General features: G+C 37.3%; 1 protein-coding gene across 1 annotated transcript in view; it reads right to left on the bottom strand.

The window, feature by feature from the left end:
* The window catches only part of LOC110018436 (V-type proton ATPase subunit a3-like), a 40,929-nt gene that overhangs the window by 5,594 nt on the left and 8,971 nt on the right, over positions 1-26,364 (bottom strand). The window contains 7 exon segments of the mRNA XM_020715749.1: positions 4,304-4,457; positions 4,873-5,021; positions 5,127-5,234; positions 5,412-5,519; positions 19,092-19,229; positions 24,668-24,841; positions 24,936-25,046. Coding sequence (XP_020571408.1) covers positions 4,304-4,457; positions 4,873-5,021; positions 5,127-5,234; positions 5,412-5,519; positions 19,092-19,229; positions 24,668-24,841; positions 24,936-25,046 — 942 coding nt within the window.

Raw genomic sequence — 26,364 nt, 5'->3', positions numbered from 1 at the left:
TTCTTCAACAGAACATTGTTATCATTAATTAAGTCCCGAACAAAGTGGAACATCACAACAATGTTTAGTACAAGCACGATGAACTATATTTATGGTCAAGAATATTGCAATCTAACAGTCATAGAACCCCGCCGCAGACTCTTGATTAACTCCCAAGTCATTCAGTAGGCCCTGCATCCATATCGTTTCTTTCATCGCCTCCGTGAATGTCATGTACTCGACCTCCGTAGTAGACCAAGCAACAATAGGCTGAAGAACCGACCTCCAATTGTCTAGACCACCTACCAATGTGAATAAATAGATAGTCGTAAATCTCCGTCAATCATCCGCATAGTCCGGACCAGTATAGCCTACAAACAAATCTGCAACAGATGACTGTCTCTCAGACACCAAGTCAACATCAACTTGTACCTTCAGATATCTCATAATACACTTCACAATATGTCAATGTTTTCTTCCTGGATCACGCATGAATCTGCTCACAACACCAACTGTTTGTGCAATGACAGATCTAGTACAAAATGACATATATCAGGTTGTCCGCTACACTAGCATAAGAAACCAAGCATATATTTTTTCTTTCTTGACCACCTTTAGGACACTGACCTGAACTCAACTAAAAGTGAGATGCAATTGTTAGACTCATCGCCTTCTAAAGTCATTAACCCCCAATTTCTTCTGCACCTTCCAGGCATAAGTCCCTTGCAAAAACCAAACCTTTTTAAATGTCTTGTCTCTGAGAATCTCCATGCCAAGAATTATATGAGCTTATTCAACTCCATTTTGAAATATTTGGATAGTAGATTTTTTCCTTCTATTAACCTCAATCTGATTAATGGATGAAATCAACATATGATCAATATATAGAATCAAATAAATGAACTCACCGTTGGCCAACTTCGTAAAATATGCACAATTATCCTACTGGCTCCTCGTGTACTCATGTCACATCATGAACTGATCAAATATTTTATACTATTGTCATGGTGACTAACGTCAACCCATACAAAGACTTGTCCACTTTGCAAACTAAGTCATTTGATATTCCATATCCAGGTGGCTGCAACGTGCAGATCTCTTACAATTCTCCGTGTAAGAATGCAGTCTTCACATTGAGTTATTCCAAAATCAGACCATACCATGCTACAAATGCTAAGAGTACATGTATTGAGGGATGTTTAATCACTAGATAGAACACCTTGTCATAATTAATCTCTTTTAATTGCACAAAACCTTTCTAGCATAAGCTAACGGGATGTGTAACTACCAGATGAATTGACATTTCCACCGCCATAGTGAATATTGAAGAATTTGACACCGTGTTATCATTCATTATTATCATTGTTGCAATCACTTTCCCAAAAAAAATTTATTGAGCTAAATAATTGGAAAAAAAACAAACAAAAAAATCACCTAAGAAAATCAGAAAATAAAAATTTCTTTTTTGCTGAAATTCTCTCTACTTCATTCTCCATTTTTTTTTATTTTTTTCTGAAATTCCCTTTTAAAAGAATTTTCTTTTTCTTTTTTTCCTATTTCTCATAATCAATTTGCATTTATGTCGGGTATGTCTACTATGGAAGCTATACATTTATCGAGAGGTTTAACGGAGAAGTTCAGAGATAATAAGTAGGATCTAAATATGATTTTTATTGATTTAGAAAAATCTTACGATAAGGTTCCAAGACATATCCTTTAGAGAGTTCTTGAGAAGAAAGGTGTTGATATGACTTATATTCAAGTCATTGAAGATATGTATACAATAACTGTTACTTGTGTTCGAACAGGAGGATTGACCAAATATTTTCTTATTTCTGTTGGTTTACATCAAGGATCGGCTTTAAGCTCATATCTTTTTGCTTTAGTTATGGATGGTCTTACTGGACACTTACAAGAGGATGTACCTTGGTGTATGCTTTTTGCTGATGATATCCTTCTCGTGGATAAAAAGAGAAAAAAAAAGCTCAAGAAAAACTTGAATTATGGGGGTCTACCTTAAAGTCTAAAGACCTTCATTTGAGTAGAACTAAAACAGAATACATGGAATGTAATTTTAGTAGTAGTAGCTCTAGTGGCAGAAATGTAACTATGGGTGATCAAATCATTAGAAGGTGTGAACGCTTTAGATATCTCGGGTCAAATATTCAAAGTGATGGTGATATTGATGTAGATGTTATTAGTAGAATTTAAGTTGGTTTAAGTGGAGGAATGCTTCAGGCCTATTGTGTGATAGAAAAATACCGCTTAGAATGAAAGGAAAATTTTATAAGATGGTGGTGAGACCTGAATATTGGCTTTTAAAAGAAACGCACAAAACTAAATTAAGTGTTGTCGAGATGAGGATGATTAGATGGATGAGTAGCTTTACACTTAGAGACAAAATGCGAATGAATATACCTGTGATAGGGTTGGTGTAGCTCCAGCGACGGACAAAAATAGAGAGAGTTCTCTTAAATGGTTTGGTCACATTAAACGTCGACCATCTGATGATCCGATCGATTAGAAGAGTAGATGTTTTAGATTCGATTTATGTTAAAAAAGATAGAGGTAGACCAAGGAGGACTTGGGCATATTGTATAAAAAATGATCTTAATTTATTAGAATTAAATGAAAATATGACACTAAATAGGATGCAATTGAGAAAAAGTTTTCTTGTAGCAGACCCCACTTAGTGGGATAAAGGTTTTGTTGTTGTTGTTGTTGTTGCTGCATTGAAAATCCTTTTCAAAAGCTTTTCTTTAAGAAACATTCCTTTTAAAAGGTTTCTTTCTCTGTTCCAATTGCTTTCCCCTTTCAACAAAATTTCCTTTTTTTTTTCAAAGACAACTTTTCTTTTCTTTTCTTTCTTGTACTGTCTTACGCTTAACTGCTTCTCTCCCTACCCAAACTTCACCGATCAATCTTGTTCCACATGATATTCCTGTCGGAGCGCACACCAAACCACGCCTATCGCCACCAGAACTTTCGTCAGAGCTACCGAAACCGTCGTAACCCCTGTAGTCTCCCTGTTGCTGCAATCTTTCCCATCGCAAGCCAAATCTTCGCGTCCAAGCTACTGGTCTGCAGCCGGTTTGCTACAAACCTCTGACTCTGCGACAAAGCACGTCGGACCACCTGCTACAAAAAAAAACAGGCAACACACACCAGATTTGCTGTTGTCGAGGCCAAACCAAGCTCCAATCACGAACCCGAATCTCTGATACCAATTGTTATGCAAAAAATAATATGAAAACGAATAAATTCACACAACAATAATTAAACACAAAAAATTTATGTGGTTTGGCGTTAAATTGATCCGCCTACGTCCATGGGGAGGGAGATTTCGCTAGTAGCACTAGATGGGGAGAAAGAAAAAATGTTCAGGGTCACAATTTCAACACTTCACAATAAATCTCTCGTGAACCCTAAGTCACATTTATAAAGGAGAATTAGGGAATACAAGTAAATAAAGTCAAAAGACCAAATTACCCCTAATTAAAAAGAAAGGCATAAATACAACAACAGACTCATTGAACCTCTTCATATCATTGAAAGAATAAAAAGAAAGGCATAAATACAACAATAGACTCATTGAACCTCTTCATATCATTGAAAGAATATATCTCTGAAGCACATTGCATTATACTTGTACATGTAAGTGATACTGTCATTTCTTCATTTTGAATCTTATGAGAAACCACCCACCACTCTTAGATAGGTTAGTTTTCCAAATTTTTTGCTATATTATTTCAACAAATTCAATATATGCCCTCTAAACTAACTTTTTTATAAATCATTGCAAGTGGATGCTGCTACAGCTCGTACCACAGTATATCGCTAAAGTTATAGTTGAATTAAACAGTTATATTCCTCTTGAATAGTATGTGTTGGTCGGTTCATCTTCTTGTAACTAGTGACAGAAAATAAATTTTGAAGACAATTATTCTTATTGCTCTTCTTTCAAGATATTTAGGCACAACTAATCTAATATTTCCAGGCTCATTTGGAACCGAGCAAACCAAACATCTAGGCACAAAGGGCAGCACAAATGCTCACATTCTACCTTATAATAATAGTTGTAGTTAGTCACCTAGTCCAATTTCCAAGGAAAAAAATTATGTAATATCAAAATTAAACCTTTTTTTCTTTTTTGAAGTGCTGTTCACACAGGGAAATTAGGTTCATCCAATATTAGAGCAAAGAAAAATAACTTCAAAAGGCAATCAAGTAAAAATAAAACTTACAAATGAGTTTTTTACAGATTTTATCAGCAAACATGCATAGTGGCATATTTGCATAATAAAAAAAAAGGTTAAGAACTAACCTGCGAAGACAGTTTTTTCTCTCGAAATATTAGAAACAATGTTACAGCTAACAAGCACAGCCCATGACCCCAATCACCAAACATGACAGCAAATAGAAATGGAAATGTAATGATCGAATATACACCAGGATTTGCTTCCTGGTACTTGGCAACCCTGAAATCAGGAAAGAACATCATTAGGCACTAAACAAAAACACTAAACAAAAAAAAAAAAAATAAAAAAAATAAAAAAATAAAAAAAAAATCAAATCTACATGTATGTCGAATATAAACTAAGTGGGAGTTTATTAACTTGGTAAGAAATTTCTTGTGTCAAAATCATAGGTTTGAATCCCACTTAAATCAAATTCGAGCCCGGATACTCACCATTCCTAATATATACATACACAAGGAATACGCTATCAAGTGTTTCAGGAAGCTTTAAATATAAATTGTCTTCCAAAAAAAGTTATCCACAAGCAAATATTTCCAGAATTTACATTAATAGAGGCGAAACATATCAACAATCCATTGGAAAACAAAACATAAAAAAAATTATTTCTTCTAGGCTTCTCATGAAATCATCTCACCCATAGGCATCAACAATTTCCTGAAAAGCTGAAGTGAATTTGTTCGTTTTGAAATACGTAGGTGGAGATTCTTTTGTGTGTAAAACTTGAAAAATTGATCCAACTTGGGATTTGCTATCAAAAGTTGCCCGCTGTAGCACATCTTGAATCTGCAAGATGGATTCTAAGTTGAGTGGTTCCAAGTTATGACTGTAAATCTAGAAAAAGAATCTTAGTTCACAATGTCATGAAATATAAATATGAATGTTGTATACCTGACTTGCAGCAAAAACAGGGCTCCATCCCTCAGCAACTAAACATTTTTTTGTAACATCGAGGCTTAGCATGTTCAAAGTGTGATAGACAGACTTCTCCTTCCTTACCTGGAAATATTCTTAAACTGAGTGAGTTTATGGGCCTATAGAATAATAAGCCAATGACAAGTTTTTACTAATAAACCAATATATATACATATATATATAGAGAGAGAGAGAGAGAGAGAGAGAGAGAGAGAGAGAGAGAGAGAGACATGACACCATAGTTACAGATTCCACACTCACCAAATGGTACCACTGATCAAACTGGTAACTGATGTTCTTCAGCAAGTTATCTCTATGAAGCAATCCGATATCTATAGTTGTTTTCAACTCTTGGATTTTAAAAGAGACCTGAAAATGCAAATAATTGAGGAAAAATTTTCATAAAGAAATAAAATAAAGGAATTTCTCATCCATATATATATATATATATATATATAGTAGGGAGAAGGTGATTAAGAAACAAACATTTAAATACGTTTGAAGAATTTCTAAATCACATAAAACACAGAGGAACAACCAAATGGAAACTCAAAATCATAGGCACAAATTATATGACAATCAAACCATTGCTTCAAAAAACTCACTTGAAAGCTCATTTCTACATAGTTGGAAATGAATATCTCCCAAAACTCTTTGATACCATCGAGCTTAAGGTGCTAGTACATTTTTCTCCACATTTAATTTTAAATTCGAAGCTTGGATCTATCTGTTTCCACATAAATGTATACGAAAGCACTCCACAGCTAATGTGTTATCGTTAACTTACTCTAAAGTAATGTTTCACGCTTTGATTTGAATTAGCTAAAGTTTGCCTTCATGTAAGCCAACGTATAAAGAACTACCAACTAGATGCCAAAAATTTTACAAATTTTATCAGCCAAGAACAGTAATAGAGTCACATTTATTTATGACATAGATTCTCTATTTATAAGCATAAGTCACAATGTTACAAAAGTACATATTCCCTCATCATTAACTTTTCAGATGGGCTTTTCAGTAAATTACTAAGTTATTCTAATAAGATCGGAGAACTAATTTGATCGATAAGAGTTCTTCGATCGTCCGGTAAGGCTCAGCCTAATTTATATTTAATATGAAAGGATGTTTCCTGTCGATCTTCCTGAAGGTTGATCACTACTCTGCAAGAAATTTCCTAGCACGTTTCGCCCATCGCCCAAACAAGACGCTCCTCTAGCCGTCGTCCAGCCTGAAATAGTCGTAAATCAACAACGTTCAACCAATTGTTTCTTCCTTCTGAACCCCTCATTGGTCTTGAGATTCGTGCCGACATATTTTATGTGTACATATTTAGTTTTCTGATTCTCTTGCTCCTTAAAAGTTGCAGAGCACAAGAGGATAAGAAAATTATTATTAACATGTATAAATTAAATAACATTATTGCGTAGCAATGGACTTCCCTGGATTTTCGTGCCCGGACTATTATAAATATGACTTGGAGTAAGGAAGGACTGCGTTGTTTCCTTTTATTCTCGTTTCTTTGGCCTTTTGTCTTCTACTCCGTGTCTGCCATGATGTCTGGTGAGGGAGCGCCATCAGCCAACAAGAGCGGCCTCCTCAAAGCCATGAGTGATACGCGAGTCGGGGCTCGCAAACCGGTTGTGAAGCGGAAATCAACAAACAAAATTTCTGCGGGAGAGTTAAGTGAGAAGAAGATTGTGCAGAAGTTGTGAGCGAGGGAACATGGGTCTTTGAACTTTCTCACAAGCTCATCTCAAGAGAGAGCTGTGGAGAAGTTTGGAGAGCGTCCCGATGATTGTCTTTTGCGTTCTTCGGAAGCGGTTACTTCTACCCAAGGCGAGGAATGTTCGTTCAGCCTGTTATGTCGACTATGACTCCCCAGGGACCCGGGAAGGCACCTACTGAAGCTAGGATGTAGCTTCAGTAGAGAAGGGATGGCCTTTCCTCTGAGAGTGGAGAACTAGAGAAGACCGGTGAGGACCATGTCTCTTACACCACCTCTGATTGGTGTCAAATTTTGGGTACGTAGCTTGATTCAAGCCTTTAAGTATTTATTTTGCAGCCGTCGGAGCTCTGGCGATCGCTTCCATCTCATCAAACACTGACACCTTCCCTGACGGCGATGCAGCCACCATTGATCGAGCCACGAGGGCGAGTGGATGTTGTGGGTAGGCTGTTGCGAAACAGGGAACCGACACAGTGGAGTAAAACGTTGTGGCCAAAAGGATGGGGGATAATCTCCCCCCCCGCCCCCCCATCGGCTAAAGCAAATGTGTGGGCTACTAAGTTTCTTCAGTCACGGCGACAGAGGAGGCATCTGGAGGGCGTCGGTTGTTTGCTAATTTTCTAGTGCGCTGCCTTGCTGAAATGGAGGAGTGATTTTTTTTGTCACTTGGTGCAACTTCGAGGGGATAGTGATGAGGGAGTTGTCAAGGAGAGAGTCAACCGAGTGGAACAAGAAGTTGTACTTCGTAGAGAGCTCGTTGTTTTTCGAGGAGGGAAGTTGGTTGATCGTGGGGAAATGACACGTATGTGTCAGGAGCTGTCGGCCGTTGAGAGGGTCTCACCACCCAACAGAGGGATAATCTGGATGACCTCTTTAAGTTGAGTGGTGAATTTATGTATGAGCAACTGTGTCACCGATGAATTATTTTGAAAGAAGCCACAAACGACCGCCTAATTTTTTCCATTCTTAGTTGAATCTGAGGGACTGGTATGATGTCGCCCCTTTTTTGTAATTATATAAATAAATGAAATGCAGTTTTCTATTTCTGCTAATGATTGTTTTTCCTGGAGTATCAGCGGTTCTTGTCACACTAGTCTTGTCGACGACATTTTGTTTTCCCGTGCAGGTGTATATTTATAGATGCACGTGTGGTTAGGGTATCGCAAGCTTCTTCCTCCTCTTGTGAGTCATTATCTCCCTTCATCCTCCTTCCCTTTCTCTTCGCGTGAGTCGTTACGGGTTACATGGCGCAAAAAGTTTCCCAAGAATTATTTGGATTGATCTCAGTTCTTACCGCAGCGAATGTAGAAGAGATTCAGAGCCTCTACGTTTTTGACCCTTCTATCAGACCTTGGCCGACAACCAACCATGAGGAAGCGACATGTCACTTTTCCCCCAACTTGATTTTATTACAAAGACCGATTCAAAATGGGTCTTCTATTGTCATTTTGTAAGGAGCTACGATCGATTTTCAGATGGAATGGATTTGTTCTTGCTTAGATTCTTCGCACCTCTATGGCTTTCATAACCACCTTTGTCCTCTTTTGTTGAAGGATGAAAATCCTTTGGTTGATTGAATTGTTCAACCATTTAATCTCTTTTTGAATCGGTAGGGACAGCTATGTTCATTTCGCCGCCGGTTCCAAGATCCATCTAGTGGGTCTTGAAAATAAGATTAAAGAATGGAAAGCAAAGTTCTTGACAGGTTCCTGCACGAGTGGTTGGGGGATCTGCACCGCTCTAGTAGAAAGTGAGGTAAAGAAAGTGAAGACACTTTCTGGCAATCTCAAGCGCTGATTGAGGGTCAACGCCTCTCGTTGTTTCAATACCTCGATCCGAACATGATAGGGTGGGTGATTTGGCTCAACGGTAGCAAGACCGTGACCGAAGGGTTGGGGCATCATCTGACACTCGGGAAGTGGCTAGAGAGAGAGAGCCGCCACAAGAAGAGGACGGCTTCAAAGAAGCAACGAGGGAAAAGTGATCATTCCTTGCTTGGGAAAGGTGAGGTCTGCCCACCTTGGTTTGACCGAAGAAGGTGTTGAAGGTGAAAAGGCTTTCCTCGTTTTAATTGTTTTTATATATGAACGTGTAGTTACTTAACCGTGTTATTTAAATGGAGTGGCGAGGACGTCTTCGAGATCTCCGGTACACCGAATCATGAGGTTTCGCCAGTCCTCCCATTGACCGACAAGGCTTCTACGGTGACTCCCGACATGACCTCGTTTGTGGTTATGCACGATCGAGCGAAGCCAAGCAACTCCTCCCATCCCATCTTGATAGGGACTGGGTCGGAGGGAGAAACAAGGGACACTATGGGTGTGGAGAAGGATACTCTCCAAAGGAAAGGGATGGCTCCCGTTTCTAGGACCGAGTTACCCCAGAGGAGGGATTCCGCCCGAGTGGTCCTTTTCTCATGACCAAGGGGCTGGAGTTTGGACGAGCGGTCACTAAGCTCTTCTTGGTAGGTCTGCTAAGTGGTATCCTTCCACCCTTTTGAATGGGGACTGCCCATAGACTTAGATGGAGACTATTTGGTCACCTGCTTTCGCGGAGTACCTGAGAAAAATGGACAAGCGAGATATGTGTCAGGCAATCAATCGCTATCATGTTCTTGCATGGGAGGCTTCGAATTTTCTAGGGATTCTTTTGGACTAAGCTGAAGGGAAAACTAAGAGGGATGCCTTACGGATAGAAGCATTAAATGAAGAGCCACTATGGCCGAGAAATGGTTGAAACTGTCTGTGGAGCAGAGGTAGTTGGAGGCTCAAAACATAAGACCCTTCTTAAGGAGCACGAAGAGTTGAAAAAGATAGTTTCCTCTATTATCACTCGAAAGGAGCATGTTGAGGGACTCTCCTGAGAGATTGTGATTGGATCATCTCTTGCTATAGAGAGGTTTGTGAAACATGGACTAGTCGATCCCAAATGGCCGGACATGGAGAAGTTTGGCACGTTGTTTTCAGATTTAGAAGATGGAGAACAGGAATCATTGAATGGAAAATCGTGCGACCCGGGTGAGCTGAAGAAATCGAGGAAGATAGTGTTGGGTAATCTTCGAACGTAAAGAGCTGAAGGGCGATAAGCTTCACGTTTTTTTTATTTGTTTTGATGTTTACACGTGCTTGTAAGAAATTTTTGTAATTTTGTTTCTGTAAAAGTAGTTTATAGTGTAGTGGATTTTTTGAAACTGGAGGATTTAGTACTTCGAGTTTTCTTTCTTATATTAAACGACTGTTCTAGTTTAGAAGCAATTTTCTTCTCACCGTTATTTGTTGGCAAGTGCGTGAGTATGCCTCCACGCACATTAGAGATGCTCTGACTTATTTCTTATAGGCAACTTCCACACACCTCTTGCGAAGTTAGTCGCTATCAGGTGCAACCTCTATAGTTCGGGCGCATAACGATAGTTCACGTACCCCTCGCGGAACTTGACGTTGTCGGGTTTCGATACGTCCCATATGTCTCTAACGATTGTTATACACCCCTCGCGGAGCTTGTTGTTGTCGGATGCTAACTATACCGTGGGCGCAGAATGATTGTGTGCACCCCTCGCGGAGCTTGTCGTTATCGGGTGTCGATACGTCCCATAGGCCTCTAGAGATCGCTTAACACCCCTTGCGGAGCTTGTCGATGTCGGGTGTAACTTTATAATATGAGCGCAAGACGACAGTTTGCACACCCCTCGCGGAGCTTGTCGTTGTTGAGTGACAATACGTCCCATAGGCCTCTCGCGAAGCTTGTCGTTGTCGGGTGCTAACTTTATAATATAGGTGCAGAACGATCATTTGCGCACCCCTTGCGGAGTTTGTTCTCTCAGGTGTGGATATGTCTCATAGGCCTCTGACGATCATTAGACACCCCTCGCGGAGATTGTCGTTGTCGGGTGCTAATCTTTATAATGTGAGAGCAGGACGATCGATTATGTAACTCTCGCAGAGCTTATCGTTGTAGGGTGTCGATATGTCCCATAGGCCTCTTTTCGTAGTGTCAGATCCCTGAGCATTACAGCATCAGCTCCACGAGCATGACGACGTCAGTTCCTCAAGCATAAAAAATAAGCGAAGAAAATATTGTTAGAGATTTTGAACATTTAATCCACAAATTAACCATTGGATGCTATGTATGTAAAAAATAAATTCCCTCATTATATAGAGGACTTTTGAAAGAAAGGTGTTACATAAAACCATGGCAGTGTTTCTTTAACAAGTAGGGATGATTTTAAGGAAAAACTTCTTACACAAAAATTCTAAACTCCATTTTCCACATCAACTGGGTGCATTTTAATTTGGCGATATCCAGAGAACACGCAATGGAAGCTTAGGACAGAATGACCGACCCTTGAATCTACCAGTGCATCGATCCTTAGCAGTTGGTATGCGTCTTTTAGGTAAGTTGAGTTCGGGATGGTAAAGTGCACGTACATCCTCCATTTTCTATTAACTTTTTGCACCATTACCACATTGGAGACCCGGGTGGGGTACTGCACTTCTCAAATGTATTTGGTCTCCTTCAGCTTTCATACCTCCTCTCAGATTGGTTTTGCAAAAGTCATGGTCGAGCTCCTTATCTTTTGTTTCATGGTTCGAGCTGATGGATCGACATTCAGTCTGTAGAAGGGAACGTCGATCGACACACCTGGCATCTCAGCAGTTGTCCATGCGAAGACATCTCAGCTCCCTTGGAGGGTCCGAACCAACAGCTCCCAACATCCTGCATCAAAAGTCTCACACATCATAATACATTTACCTAGCTCCCCTTCAACGATCGGGACTTTGAGAGTGGTCTCATTGGTCTCGAGGCCACCTTTCCTTGCGTTCTAGATGTAAGGGAGATCGTGCTCCATGTTGCTTATGGACTGCAAGCAGCAGACTCAAGACTATTCTAAGTTCCCCTTATAGTGAAAATTTCTCCATCTCCAGGGAATTTGACGATGACATGATAAGTGAAGATTACCGCCCTGAAATTATTCAGAAGTGGTCGAACGAATATAGCATTGCATGTCGGGGTAGAATCCATAACGAGAAATCCTCTGTTAGCGTGAATTGCTTTTTGTTTTCCCCCCAACTTACCAGAAGTCCGATTACCCCTAGCACTTCATTTTGCCTGAAAATCCATACAGTATTCCGGCCGGTGAAACAATGAGACTCAATCTATCAAATGCTTGTTTGAACAACACATTGCGAAGCTCTCAGTATTGACGAGAATGCTCCCAACTTGATATTTATTGATTATGGTCATCATCACAATAACATCGTTATACGGATTTTCCTTCGAAGATAGATCTTCATTAGTTAAACAGATACGCGGGTGGCTCTTCATTTTCGATGCAAAAGCTGCAACAGAAGTTCCTCTATTTGTTGCATCTTTAGATTTTATCTTCCTGAGTGGTTCGCTTCCTTCAAAGATTGCGGGCACATATCCCGCAATGTGAATGCCGCTGGTGTTGACAGATTCGTCAATCATTCCTCCTGCGAGGAGCTTTACCTTGCCTTTGGGTCGTGGCTCCAAGAGCGACAAATTCTTTCAGTTTCCCCTCCTTTATCAGTTCATCGATCAGGCTCCACGGGTGCACGCATTCTTTCGTGTCATGCCAGTGATCTCTGTGATATTTGTAAAACTTCTTGCTATCTCAAAGAAAGGTGTCAGCTCTAATCGAGGTTGCCTTTATGAAGTACTCCTTATCCTAAATAGCGTCCACTATTTTTGTCATGGACACCCATACTGGCTTATCTCGAGGAACCCCGTGAATGTTTCGGCGTTCATGGCGTCGGAACGATCGGTGGTGTGGGGTCTTCACTTGTCTATTTCAATCTTCGTAACGATGGATGGGGTTGTTATCATGATAGTTCTCGTAGCGTGGGCGGACGGTCAGTCGTGAGCTTTGTCTAGGTTATTTTTTGTTATCCAATGACGGTCATTTCCGGTATCTTTGCTCAACGGGTTCTTGGGTGTTCTCATAGGTGATGATGTACTCGCAGGTCATCTCCAACAACTCGGCCAAGCTTTATGATTCTGCGAGTTTGAGGTCAAAACGGAACCTTTCTGACCTCACTCCTTGTGTCAGTGCAGCCTAAGCCATATCAAGCTTCAAATCCTTGACTTCCAGTGTTTCGCTCTGGAAACGTGCAATAAACAACCGCAAGCTCATTGGCTCCTTGCTTCAATTGCCACAGGATCGGACGCTCTACTTAGGCCTCAGGATACTAACAAACTGTGACAGAAAGTCTCCTGAACTTCACAAAATAAGTGATTGCCCCCACGGGCAACCCGTCGAACCACCTTAATGCAGTTAATCTCGACATCGTGAAGAAAAGCAAATACTTAATGAGCATCAGAAATTTCTACCAGGCATATGGACGATTCGAACGACACGAGGTGGTCGTTAGGATTCGACCGTCTTTTGTATGATTCTAAGAAAGGCATCTTGAAATTCTCCGGGCGTTCAGCTCCCGAGATCTGTAAGGGAGAAGGCGTTCTTCGGCTGCCTCCGTGCTTCGATCCGCGCAAGTTGCTTCCTCTCCTCCATAGGGGTTGATCCGGCATTGTCTTGGTACAACCCTTCATCAGGCTCTACTGTAGGTGGATCACTCTTCCTCCATTATTTGCATGTGGTTCTCCCTGTAGGGATTAAGCGCTCCTCGCTAGGCCGGTTCTCCTTTTGGGACCAGGACTGCTCCTATGGCAGCCAAGGCTCTAACACCTATGCCAATTGTCCCGACAATTAGTTGGTGATCTGAGTTCTCAAATCTTGCAGACTTTGTTGGACAAACTTTTCCATGAGCTCCCTAGTACATGTTGCTTCTACCATGTTCCTCTAATTGGATTATCCATGTTGTTAGGCTCCTCTTTTTATTGATGGCATGTTTCCACGTTCATCGTACCTTAAAGAATGTTGAATCCGAGAGTGTCTGGGAAACACGCCCAAGGCATAAAGTGTTATGTAGGGGGAGAGAAAGAGTACAATCAAGAACAATAAAAGAGAGTCTCATTTATTCATGACATGGACCTCATATTTATAGACATAAGTGTCAATGTTACAAAATTACACATTAGTCTCATCATCATTGACTTTTCATATGGATTTTTTAGTTATTACAGTTATTCGAATGTAGTAAAATCGGAGAACCGATTCGATCTATAAGAGTGTATATCGTCCAGTAAGCCTCGACCCAATCGATACTTAATCCGAAAAAATGTTTCTTGTCAATCGTCCTAAGAGTTGATAACTACCCTATGGGAAATCTACTGGCACGTTCCGCTAATCGCTCGAACAAGAAGCCCCTCTAGCTATCGTCCAACTTGAAACGATCGTCAATCAGCTACGTTTGATAGGTCATTTCTTCTTCCTGAACTATTCATCTGTCTTGAGATTCATACTTACATATTTTATGTGTACAATATACAGATATAATTTATTCGAGTAAAAACGAGTCGAACACAAACGAAAAAAATATTTATTTGTGTTCGACTCGTTTATATATCGAGCGCAAAAAAAATTGCTCGAGTTTGGTTCATTTGCTTAGCGAATGAATCAAACACGAGCTTTTTAACGAGTCAAATACGAACAGTGCCATTTTGACAGCCCTAATATCATTCTAACAAGAGAGGTGAACAATTTTACATAAACGAGTTTAGCAAAATTCAAATAGCACCAACCAATTTCCTTCAAACATGTCTGCTAATGCTATAATTTTGGATGGAAATCCTAATGGCAACTGAGGGTCTATTTGGGGCAACCGCAGCTTAATAATAAGCTGCTACGCAGTAGCCGCCACAGAAAGCTGCAGCGTATAACCTGACTATCTATTTGTTTTTTGCAGTTTGAAAATAAATTTCGCAGGTGTTTCTAAACAAATGATCACTCTACTCATGTATAGTAATGTTATTTGCAACAGAATTGTTTATACCAGTACAATTTATACTTTAAACCGACCTCTTTCATCTTAACCATAGTATTACTAGCATGAAAAAAACTAATTAACATAAATAGAAATGTCACAATATCGCAGCACAAAGAAAAATATGAATGTCACAATATTATCACCCATGCCCCTCCACACCACAACACACCGCCTACACATCATCACTGCCACCACCACCACACACAAACACCTTCGCACGCCAACTCATCCACAATACCACCGCCACCGCCTCAACACACCAACACCTCCACACAAACACAACCACACAACCACCACCTCCAAAACACCACTACCTCCACACATCCACTAACACATCCTCTAACACAAACACAATCACACGCCAACCACCACATCTGCAACACCACCACCTCCACACATCCATCAACTCATCTTCTAACAAAAACACAACGACACACCAACCACCACCTCCGCACATCCACCAACACGCCCACTAGTACAAACACAACCACACATCTCCACACACAAACCAACGTACACCAGTAGCTCCACACACAAAACAACGTACACGACCACCTCCACATCTACATCCACAACATTGCTATCAACAAATCAATCACTTATATTCAGCAATTTTTTTAAATTCAATAACAAACATCAAAGATAAAAATAAAACCCACCCCATATTTTTCATTTGATGCAATTCCATACAGGGCACCCGAAACATTGCTATAACAAATCAGGCACCCTCTTTCAACATTTTTTTCAAATTCTATGCCAAACATCAAAGGTAAAGATAAAATCTCACCCCATATTTTTCATTTTATGCAATTCCATCAAGGAGCACAAAACATTACTATCAACAAATCAAGCCCCCGCTTTCAGATGCAATTCCATCAGGGAGCACAAAACATTACTATCAACAAATCAAGCCCCCGCTTTCAGCCATTTTTTAAGTTCTCTTTCAAACATCAAAGATAAAGATAAAACATCATCCCAATTTTATCATCATACGAGGCATTCGAAACATTGCAATCAACAAATCAAAAACACCCTCTTTCATCTATTTCTCAAATTCTCACTCAAACATCAAAGTGTAGATAAAACCTCATGTCATATTTTCATTTGAGGCTACTACATACAGAACACCCAAAACATTTTTATCAACAAATTAAGCACCCCCTTTCAGCCATTTTGCAAATTCACAATCAAACATCAAAGTAAAGATAAAACCCCATTTCATATCACATCCAGTCACAAAATCGCAAAATTCAAATTCCAAATCACAAAGAGAAAGCCACAAATTGTAACATCCAAATTCTCACTTCAAACAACAAATAAGAAAGCCAGAAATAGCAAAATCCAAATTTTTAACTTCAAACCGCAAATGAGAGCCACAAACCACAAAGGAAAAGCCATTCCATCAAACAAAAAATGGGTGGTACCGTGAGAGGACGAAAAGCACAGTAAACAGACTGAGAGTTGGAGATTGAAGAGAAGAGGGAGAGGAGAGAGGCAACTCGTTGCCATCAGAAATCGGAGGGAAGAAGGAGAGGAGAGAGGCAACCTGTTACAACCATAGATCAAAGGCACGAGAGAGTTATGGAGAGAGGTAACCTGGAGCAGAAGAAACGCGAGAGAGAGGGGAGCAGTGAGAGAGACATACGAGTAATAGATTCGTGAAGAAACAAGAGCGGAGGGTCACACCGCGGTTTTCAAACGCCTCATCCAGCATTTTTAGAACGCACCGCGCCAAATAAGTTGTCTTAAAGGAGTTGTAAGAATCTCATGCTCAAATAATTTGACAACAAGCCAAGTAAATTTGAGATGCTAATCCTGATCACATAATGCTTATAGCCCAAAAGCATGTCCAAATAGCATAGTTATTCTTTTATATGCAACCAAAATTTTACTCTCATTAATCTCAAACTTCTAAATATTTAATTCTAAGGGTAATGATGAGGGATTAGCAGCAACAATAATATTAAAGGCTAACAAGCATAAGTCGGTTACTACTTATTAGCAGCTGCTTTAATAGGTGTAATAGAAAAAAACAATGAAATTACGTTTTATGTTCTCTGGTTTCAAGTGTTGAGGACAAAACCATAGTTTAAATTTCAAGAAGACACCAATCCGGCATAGAACCTATTTGAAACTGGTCAGACGAATTAAATTTTTACTTTTAATATCCGATCCGATTAACTAAATAAATGTGCATTTTATTCTTACAACATATAATTTTATAAATGTAAATAAGTATGTGCATAACAATTAATCTATTATAATTTAATATTCATTAAAATGAAACAATGATATGTCACCAAAATATTTACATTATCATGCATAAATCTCGATATATATTAGACGAGATAACTTTAAAATTCAAATTCATGATCATGAATTGATTTTAACAACTTTATAGCTAAAGTTGAATATCTTGACAATATAAATCCAACAACTCTAAAACTGATTTTATCGGAGCCCAAATGAGCTAGAATCAAGCACTTGAACTATGATTGAAAGCTTGGAAACATTAATTTAAATATCAAATGATCTTCAAATTTGACATGCTTACAATTAAATCGAACATCTCAATGAATAAAATCCAACGAGCACAAGATTACTCAATTATAAAATTATTAAGACACTTAAATGCTAAAAAACGGATCTATCATCAAATGCATCAACACGAACTGTCCAATGAAGTTTTATGAAATTTTGGCTAAATTTACCAAAAGTTCACTCCCAAAATTTTATAAATAGAACCTCATTTTCAACATGAAGAGAAAAAAAGAAGCTAAACACAAAGTCCACACTTCTGAAAAGAAAAAGCCGACAACCATTAGAAATTGTCATCGACTGCCATTAGTTCTAGCTATAATTCTCGGACGGTAATTGTTTGATCCTTATAACAATATTCTCTACTTAGAAAGAAGAAAAGCTATAAGAATTTAAATATATAATGGATTACTTGACTATGTCATGCCCCCGTGATTTTTGCCATTTTTCGAGTTTTCTGCATAAAATATATCATGTCTTCCCTTTCAACACTTATGCTATTTGTTTGTGTGTTGGAATTTATTTTCTCTTTCCATAATCAGGTAATGGGAAGCCGCAACTTTCCATAATCAGGCTCCACATAACACATATCATATGAACTCAATTAAATTTATATCCCCATCCACAATCATTCTAGACTCAAACAAAGTCAAGTCAAAATGCTTGAGCTTAGCAACCTCTTCAATTAAAAATTTTTCTTAAATAATTGGAAAAGGATAATTAAATTGGAGGTTTGCGTCTATAAGAAATCTCAGACATAGATCAAAATAAATCTTGATCTAACATTAAGAAAAAATATAGTTAAACTAAACTCAAATCTAACTCAAGAAAAGCTCTAGTTCTTACACATCTAGAAGGCTCAAAAGAACTTTTTCCATGACCAATTAGGCAGCACTTAGCAGAACTAAATGAAAGGAATCATAATATCAAATCCTAAATGATGAAGATATCATAAAATATATTACAAAAACTACACGTAACAGCTTCTAAAACCTCTAAAATCTTGGTTGCAACTCACAAATACAACTAATACGATTGGCATTCAAATAGTGAATTAAATAAGCTTCAAAATTCGAGTTCAAGAAGTAACCCAAACATTCTTAACATACACAAACCAAAGCTCATAAAGTCATAACTTGATCATAGTTAGCATATCATTGATTCTAATCCATGACCTTGTGCCTGAGAGATCACTTAATCCAATTCCAAAATAGCCTATGGGATATGGCGGCTTTCCTTTTCCCTAATTGTGTAAATGTTACACTAGGGCTTGATTATTGCCATCCATGGTTTCTAATCCTTCGGTCATTTCAATCCACTAGTTCCTAATCTTTCAACAACAAATTATTGTAATCCAAAAACTCTCTATTGGTTCATAAGTTGATTATATTTGCTTAATTCAGTCAAAATTTGTAATAAAATTGATCTTGAGTTATAATGACCTAATTTATCTTTCCATTCACTCAATAGCACAACCATCAAACTTTAGGGCAACCACAAAACAAATCTTTTTTGAGTTTAATTGTAGGGGACCGCCAAAATCCATAAAATAAAATGAATAATTTTTTTCAAAATTCGTAATATAAATGTGTTAAAATTTCTAAATTTCAAAACACAGTCAGAAGAAATTATAGTCACTGGTTATTCAATAACATTTGCTAAATAAATGATATTGAAAAAAAAAATACTCTGCACACTTTTTTTAGCAATAATATCTTGTCAGTGCCACAGCAGAGAAAATAATTATACGTGTAGCAAAAAATGGAAACAAACCTCATCTATCATCTGCAGTTGTTTGCCAACATCATCCATGAATGGATACCGGTTGGCACCAAAGGCTTCACAGATCTTTAAGATTTTTGTCTTAGCTCTTTCTCCAGAATAGAATATTACAAACACATTTTTGACGATCTGCAAAGAAATATAAGAAAGTGAAATTCAAGAGGTTGCATAAATGGGCCTAACAACAACGCAGCATGAGTAGATGGAAAAAATTATCATGTTATTAAACAAGAAATTAGTAGGTCAACAGCGTTCTGGTTTCAAACGAAGAACTAAAAAAATAATTAAAAAAAAGACGGCAAGAGAAAAGTAACAAGTTCTCCTGGAACTCATAAATTGGGTAGACAGACTCATCATCATAAAGCCACAAGAAGAGAGCTTAGGTCGATTCAAAATGGTCAATCATTTAATTTAATTCCTCAACAAATAAAAATTTAAATTAAATTTTCAGCTGAAAGCATACCCTATTGAAATCCAGTTCAAGAAAACTCCCTCACAATGTGGACAGAAATATGGTCAACTAAGGAGCTTCAGACGTGGCATAAAATCAAATGTAATATTTTTCTGTATCAAATACTTACTACCAAAATACTTCTTAAAACACTAAGCTTTAGGCAAACAGCAAAGTATGCATTCAAGCATCCATTTTTATCACAAACCAAAGTGATACTATTCTAGAGCTCCGAGAAGTTATTTTGGGAGTTGATTTAGAGGGGAGGTAGTTGGGGAATAATGAGGGAACGAAAATATGTGAGGGAAAAACAGCATTTGAATGGGGAAATGTGTTGTTCATCGGCTGTCCCTGCTGAAAACAAAGAGAACCGCGAAACGACGGGATACGGGCAGCGAAAAGGTTCACACTTGTTCTTGAGCAGGATACAGACACACAAGTTGCAAAAAAAAAAAGAAGAGGATACAATACTCCTAAAAGAGAAAATCAAAGATTAAAATCTCCATTGTACTCAAAGCAAAAGCTAGCTAAACAAGAAAAGAACTTAAAAATATTTCCCCTGCATAAAAAAAAACCAAATTTTAAAGTAATGTTAAAATACTAATAAGAAGGGTCCCACAAGTCTAAAATAGCCAAGAGGGTGAAAAAGATCCCATTCGGGACTGCAGCAGGGACGCAAGACCTGTCTTACTTTGATCCCGCGATTGGGATTGCGAGATGCGGGAGCTCCCGCGTCATTCTTTCCAGGTAGGAGAAGCTTCGTCTTCTTACTAGAAAACTTATGGAATCGATCTATCACAACCATGATTAAGTCATAGTCTTGTTGTGTATGAGGCAACTCTACTATAAAATCTATGCACGCGCTCATTCCAGGCAACTCTAAAACACATTCATCATTACAATTATCTTGATAGAAAAAAAAATCATCCATCTTTGCCACAATTAGAGTTGGAGATTGTGCTAGTATTTTCCCGAACGAAGTCCGTAACCCTAAAGTGCGTAGCATATTTTTGTAATTTCTCATACTCGATTGGTTGCATCCCATAAGCCAGTCAATTGGCAAAAAAAAAATCTTGTAATGAGGCTTACGGTATACTGAATCTTCCTCAGTGGTAGTCATTCAAGAGGTAAGTTGTCGATCAAAATATCTAGCAACATGAGTTGTCCCTTTTCTGATGAGGTAAGTTTTATCGTTCAGCTTAATTTTCATAGTTTGAAAAGATGATGATTTTGTGATTTTGAAAAACCGATTTCGTGCAAATTTGTGAATTTCGTGTATTTGATGTGTGTATGTGACGAAAGTGGTCGTGACGATGTTTTTCCTGAGGCTTGAAGTCCTATTTGGATCATCTTCCTTGAATCTTTGCAAAATAGCCCATAACCGCTCGTTCATAAAACGATGGTCTTGTGCCAAAGATGCTAGACATCAAAGGAAAATAGGAATCGGCTGGAGCTTCTAGAAGGGTGAGTCTCAACTCTAGTTTTTTAAGACGGTCAATAGGAACTCCTAGAGCTAGATCCTAGGCTCCTAAGGAGGAGAAGAGAAGACCTCACAATCGACCCCTCAAACTCATTACCTTCTAAGACACCCATTACGAGGTCAACACCCCTCAAACTCATTACCTTCTAAGACACCCATTATTAATCCTATCGGAATCTCTCTCATTAGCTCAACTTGAATCACTAACATCTCTCTCCCTCGTCAACTAGAAGCTGATATATCTTTCTGGTGTCTTCCTTCTCTGTTGTGTCACTATCCATCTTTTCAACTACTGCTTAGTGCAAAAGATTATTCTCCCATTTAGGCAATTTGATATAACTTGCCCAAAATTGTGGCACTTGAAATATTTTCTGGTTGGGATGGATGTGGGAACTGCGGTAGCAATGATTTGGGTAATGCGGTTTTTTTTTTTTAATTTTGGATTTAGGGCAAGAAAAACAAATATAAAAAATTTTATGATTTATCGGCTCTAAAGTAGATGATATTATTTTAGGGCTCCTAAAAGATTTTTTGGGAGTGGATTTAGAGGGGAGATAGTTGTGGAAGAACGAAGGAACGAAAATATGCGAGGTCAACAACATTTTTATGGGGATAGGCATTCGTTCGGTGGCTGTCCCTACTGAAAATAGCGAGAAAAACCATGAAATGACAAGGTACAGGCAATGAGAAGGTTCACCACCTGATCCTGAGCAAGATTCATACACACCACTTACAAAAAAAAAAAAGAAGATACAGCTCTCCTAAAGGAGAAAATCAAAGATTATAATCTCCATAGTACTTAAACAAAACAAAAATCTGCTAAACCAGAAAAAAACAAATATTCCCTTGTAGAAATAAGCCTACCAAGAGGTCGAAAAAATCCCCACTAGGAACTATAGCAGGGATGCGGAACCTGCCCTGCTTTTATCCCGTGATCAGGATCGTGGGATGCAGGAGCTCCTCCATCGCAAAGGCATTTTTACATTTATTTTAGCAAATTCTGAACATCAAAACTGAAGAAAAAATAGGAATATTATCAAAACTTTGACTGAGAAATATAATAAGATTGGTTCTTTCATAGAGCTAGCAAATACACTTGATACTCAACGAAACTTTACTATAACCTGTTCCAATTCTAATCCTGTCGCTAAAAAAAAATTGCATAAACTTAACCATTACAAAGGGTGAAGAAACATAATTTCATGACTCCAAAACAAAAGTGTTCAAGTCTAGGCTCCAATCCCTTGACCCCAAACCATTTAAGTCTTTTAATGATGAATTTAATCGTAATGATTGCATTTGTTAAGTGAAGCAACAGCTTTTCATAATCCAATCTATATGATATAGTTCAACAAAATCAATAATGGAAACTCAAAAATTTGACAAAAAGAAGCAACACAGTAACCACTTGGAGTGAGTCTGAACATTTCTACTTCAACACAGTGACCTCTTGCAGTCTGGGAAGTTTAACCAAAACGTAACATTTGTAACAAAGATAAAGACAACACATTTAACTTCTGGCATCGCCAAAGAAGCAGTTCAAAACAAGTGCCACTTTAACTTTGCATTAAAGAGAACGTACAATATAAGGGTATTATTAGTAACTTTTTAATCTTTGTTTTTCTTTTTCGTTGCTATTTTTAAATCAATTATAATATTCAAACAAAAAATATGTTTGGATGTAACTTTTGCCCAGTTTCACTTGCTGAAAGTATATTAAAATGCCATTTTGTAAAATTATTACATAAGAGTTTCAAGGAAAAAAAAATCTGTCTAAAAATGTATAATGATTAGAAACATGAACTAAGGTATAGAAATAAAGTATAATACAGATTTATTCAAACAAGCAAAATTAAGTTAGCCATATAGAAGATCTATAAAATAAACCTTTAGAACTAGATGAGGTGACACATGAGATTTGGAGAAATATGACAATTATAAGAACAAACTAACAAGACAAAAAGGATACCAAATTATCAGAGAAGAAGGGTTTTGGTAATAATATTTAAGAATAAAAGATGTGTCCTGAATTGTGATAATAATATGAAAGAAGATGATCGAACAGTCATAGAAAATCAATCAACTTAATGCATGGAAGATGTAAAATAGAGACAGCTTTGTGCTAAGAAAATTAATGAAAAATTAAAGAGAAAAAAAGGAAGAATAATTTTTGTATTGATCTCATAAAGTGTATGATCGTATACCATAAAAGCTAATTATGTTTGTAGTTTAAAAAAAGGTTTTTTTTTAACAAAGGCATGTTAAAGATATTAACAATTATGTATGATAAAGTAATGACTAGCATTAGAAATAGTAATTAGCAAGGGAGTTTACGCTCATAGTAGAATTGCATCAAAGATCATCATTAAGATTGTATCTTTTTCTATTGGTTATGGAGATATTAAGACGGAAACTCAAAATGAAGTATCATGGTGCATGCTACTAACAAATGGCGTAGTTCTAGTCAATGAAACATTTATTAAAATAAGAGAATTATTATATTGCTAAATGGTGAAGTGACATGTAAGTGTGATAGAATCAAGTATCAAAATTTTATCTTACAAGAATTGGTAGACAAACAAGAGGATATAGCTTCTAGAACTAATATTAGGAAGTTAAAATAGAATGACTTCTCAACAATATTAAAGTATGATTAGAGGTTAAGAAACTTTTTTCAATATCTTTCATGGACAACCGAATCTCAACAAGGGGGAACCTCAATCTATTAATGATGTAGCTGTGTCAAAAAGTAAATTGATCAAGAGATTATAGATACTAGGATTCATTCATGAACATTTTCTGTCTTAGAAGTAATCTTCCTATTAAGAAAAATATGCAGATTCAAATCTCAAGTCATAAAGAATTAATTGATAGTCGCGTTGAATGTACCAAAAAAAAAGAAGTGGTGATGTTCATATCACAACTATAAAAGCTTAAGTGACAAATGACTATAAGAGGGGAAATTGAGGAATAGACGCCATTAAGAATAATGGTAAATAGATTTAAATGATTTAGGTATGCTGATGAGTAAAGGAATCACTGATAATATTGGTCAATAAAATGAATGTTAAAGGATTAGAAAGGAAAAGTATAACAAGGATGCATTGGTAGAAGTTGTCCAAAAGATTTTGCATTGAAAAAAATTAACACCTTTAGAAACATTTCAATAAAATAAATAAATAAAAGAAAGAGAAAGAGAGAGAGAATGAATTCATAAAGCTATCCCTAACTAGTTGGCATAGCAATAACCATAATGTTATATCCATACCTAAACTTGACACAAGAACCAGATGCCTCCTAGTTGACAAAGCTAGTATGCAAAAACGTAAAGATACAACAATCACAAAGTGCAAAGCACGTTGAACATAAGAACCTTTATATATTTCCTTTTGGGATCACAATTGTTGAAATATGAAACTCAATAGCAAACCGCAACAAATATAAGTTATCATTTGTCAATTTCTTCAACAAAATATGACAGCAAAAAGTAACAATTTCTCAAACATAAAAGCTTGATGCATGGATGCCAAAATTCTAGTATAAAATTCATTCAAATATAACAAGACGAGGATAATCACGAGTAGTTATGAGAACCTAAACAATAAGCATATTATATCAACATTTCAAGAGAACAACCTTCTCTCCTGAAACAGGGTCGTCAACAGGAACATCAATAGGAACTTGTCTAAGAAATAAGTTGCCCCTGGTAGCTCGAAATAAGATTCTTTCAAAAGCCATTGCCTTTTCCTTTGCTACCAAACCACTAATAAACCCAAGAGTTATCTGCTTTGATGGGTCTGTCTGCATCTCCTGGACAGACGTTTTTGTAAATTATTTTTTAACCATTTAAGGTAGTCAAATATAAAAATAACGAAAATGAAAAAGAAAATCTAGTAAGAAGTACCTGTTCCAACAATAAAGGACTATCAAGAGAACCATTACCACCTTGCCGTGCTTCCATCTCTCTATGTTGTGCTGCAGCATCACTATGAGCCGAATGAAAAAACTCACCAGCCTGAAACAAAGAGGGGAGAAAGGCCTTCACTATGTGAATTTCAAATCATTTGTAACCTTTTCGGTCCTAATATTAGAAACAGATCTATGGCCGTAATTATTTCTCTTTTCACATGTTTAAATGATCAAAAGTTTGTGTTTTAGTGCTGACAACAAAAGAAAAAACAACCCCAAAAAGCTTCCCAAAATTAAAAAAAAAGGAAAATTTGCATAGCTAACACAAGATTCTTATGTATTTACATATCTCACACCTAAACTTATATGTTTACACACGTATCACTGGTGCTTTCCTATGCATGAAAATGTGTAGTATGATGTAATAATAGTTTTATTTATGATGTGATATTAAAGATGTAAGTGCAATGTGTGTAAATATGAAAGCATAGATGTGACATATGTAAATACATTAGAATTGTGTGCTATGCATGCAAATGCCCCCAAAAAAAAAAGAAAAAAAAAACTCACTTGGGTAATGAAAAAGGAAATTCTAAATTCATTATACATCCAGGCTATTTTTATTCAAGTGATAGAGAAGTAAGATTATACACTGGGTCAAGATACAGGAGGGTTGTAAACAAAAGAAATTCCCCATGTAAGGCAATCTCATTCAAGATAGTTTAGATTTTGGTTTTCCAACAAAATGAATTCTGTCAAATCAGATAAAATGCAAAATTTAAACAAATATGCAATGCGCCCTACAATGAATATAAAATCAAGATTAACGAAAACAAATGCATCATCTAGTACCGAAAGATTTCTGAGGAAGCAAAAGAAATGCATAAACAATTACTTGTTAACCTTGAATGGTTCATAAAATAAACAGAAAAAGTCAATACCATGTGAATTAATAATAAATCTATAAGATTTAACAACAAAAACTTTATAACATATATTAGATTTTTGGTTTCCACAGCCGTTATTATTTATTAATTACCCTTATTTTCTATTATGTAGTTTCATTTTTATCTTTATGTTGATTTTATTTCTTTGATTATGTTTTTATTTCCTTCCCTATTTGAGTCCAATGTAATTTGGTTTGAATACCCCTCTTTTTATTAATGAGAATCAAGTTGTTCTATTCCAAATCTCTACATGGTATCAGAGACTAAACTTAGATCCAGCAGCAGTCGACCTCCTTTGCCGGCTCCAGCAACCGCCACCAAGCCGCCGGCCTCCTCTGCCTGGTCCTACAACCGTTGGTTCCTTCCCGACGCAAATGTTTGTTGATGCATTCCAACTACCACTAATCATACAAGAAGCCCTTTGATCGTTTCTATAAGGCTTTTGTTTCTATAAGGCTTTTGTTTTATTTCTTTCCC

Source organism: Phalaenopsis equestris, unplaced genomic scaffold (assembly GCF_001263595.1).
Source record: "Phalaenopsis equestris unplaced genomic scaffold, ASM126359v1 Scaffold000022, whole genome shotgun sequence".
Taxonomy (NCBI): domain Eukaryota; kingdom Viridiplantae; phylum Streptophyta; class Magnoliopsida; order Asparagales; family Orchidaceae; genus Phalaenopsis; species Phalaenopsis equestris.
Note: the sequence above shows the minus strand (reverse complement) of the source record. Positions and strands in the feature narration are given on the sequence as shown.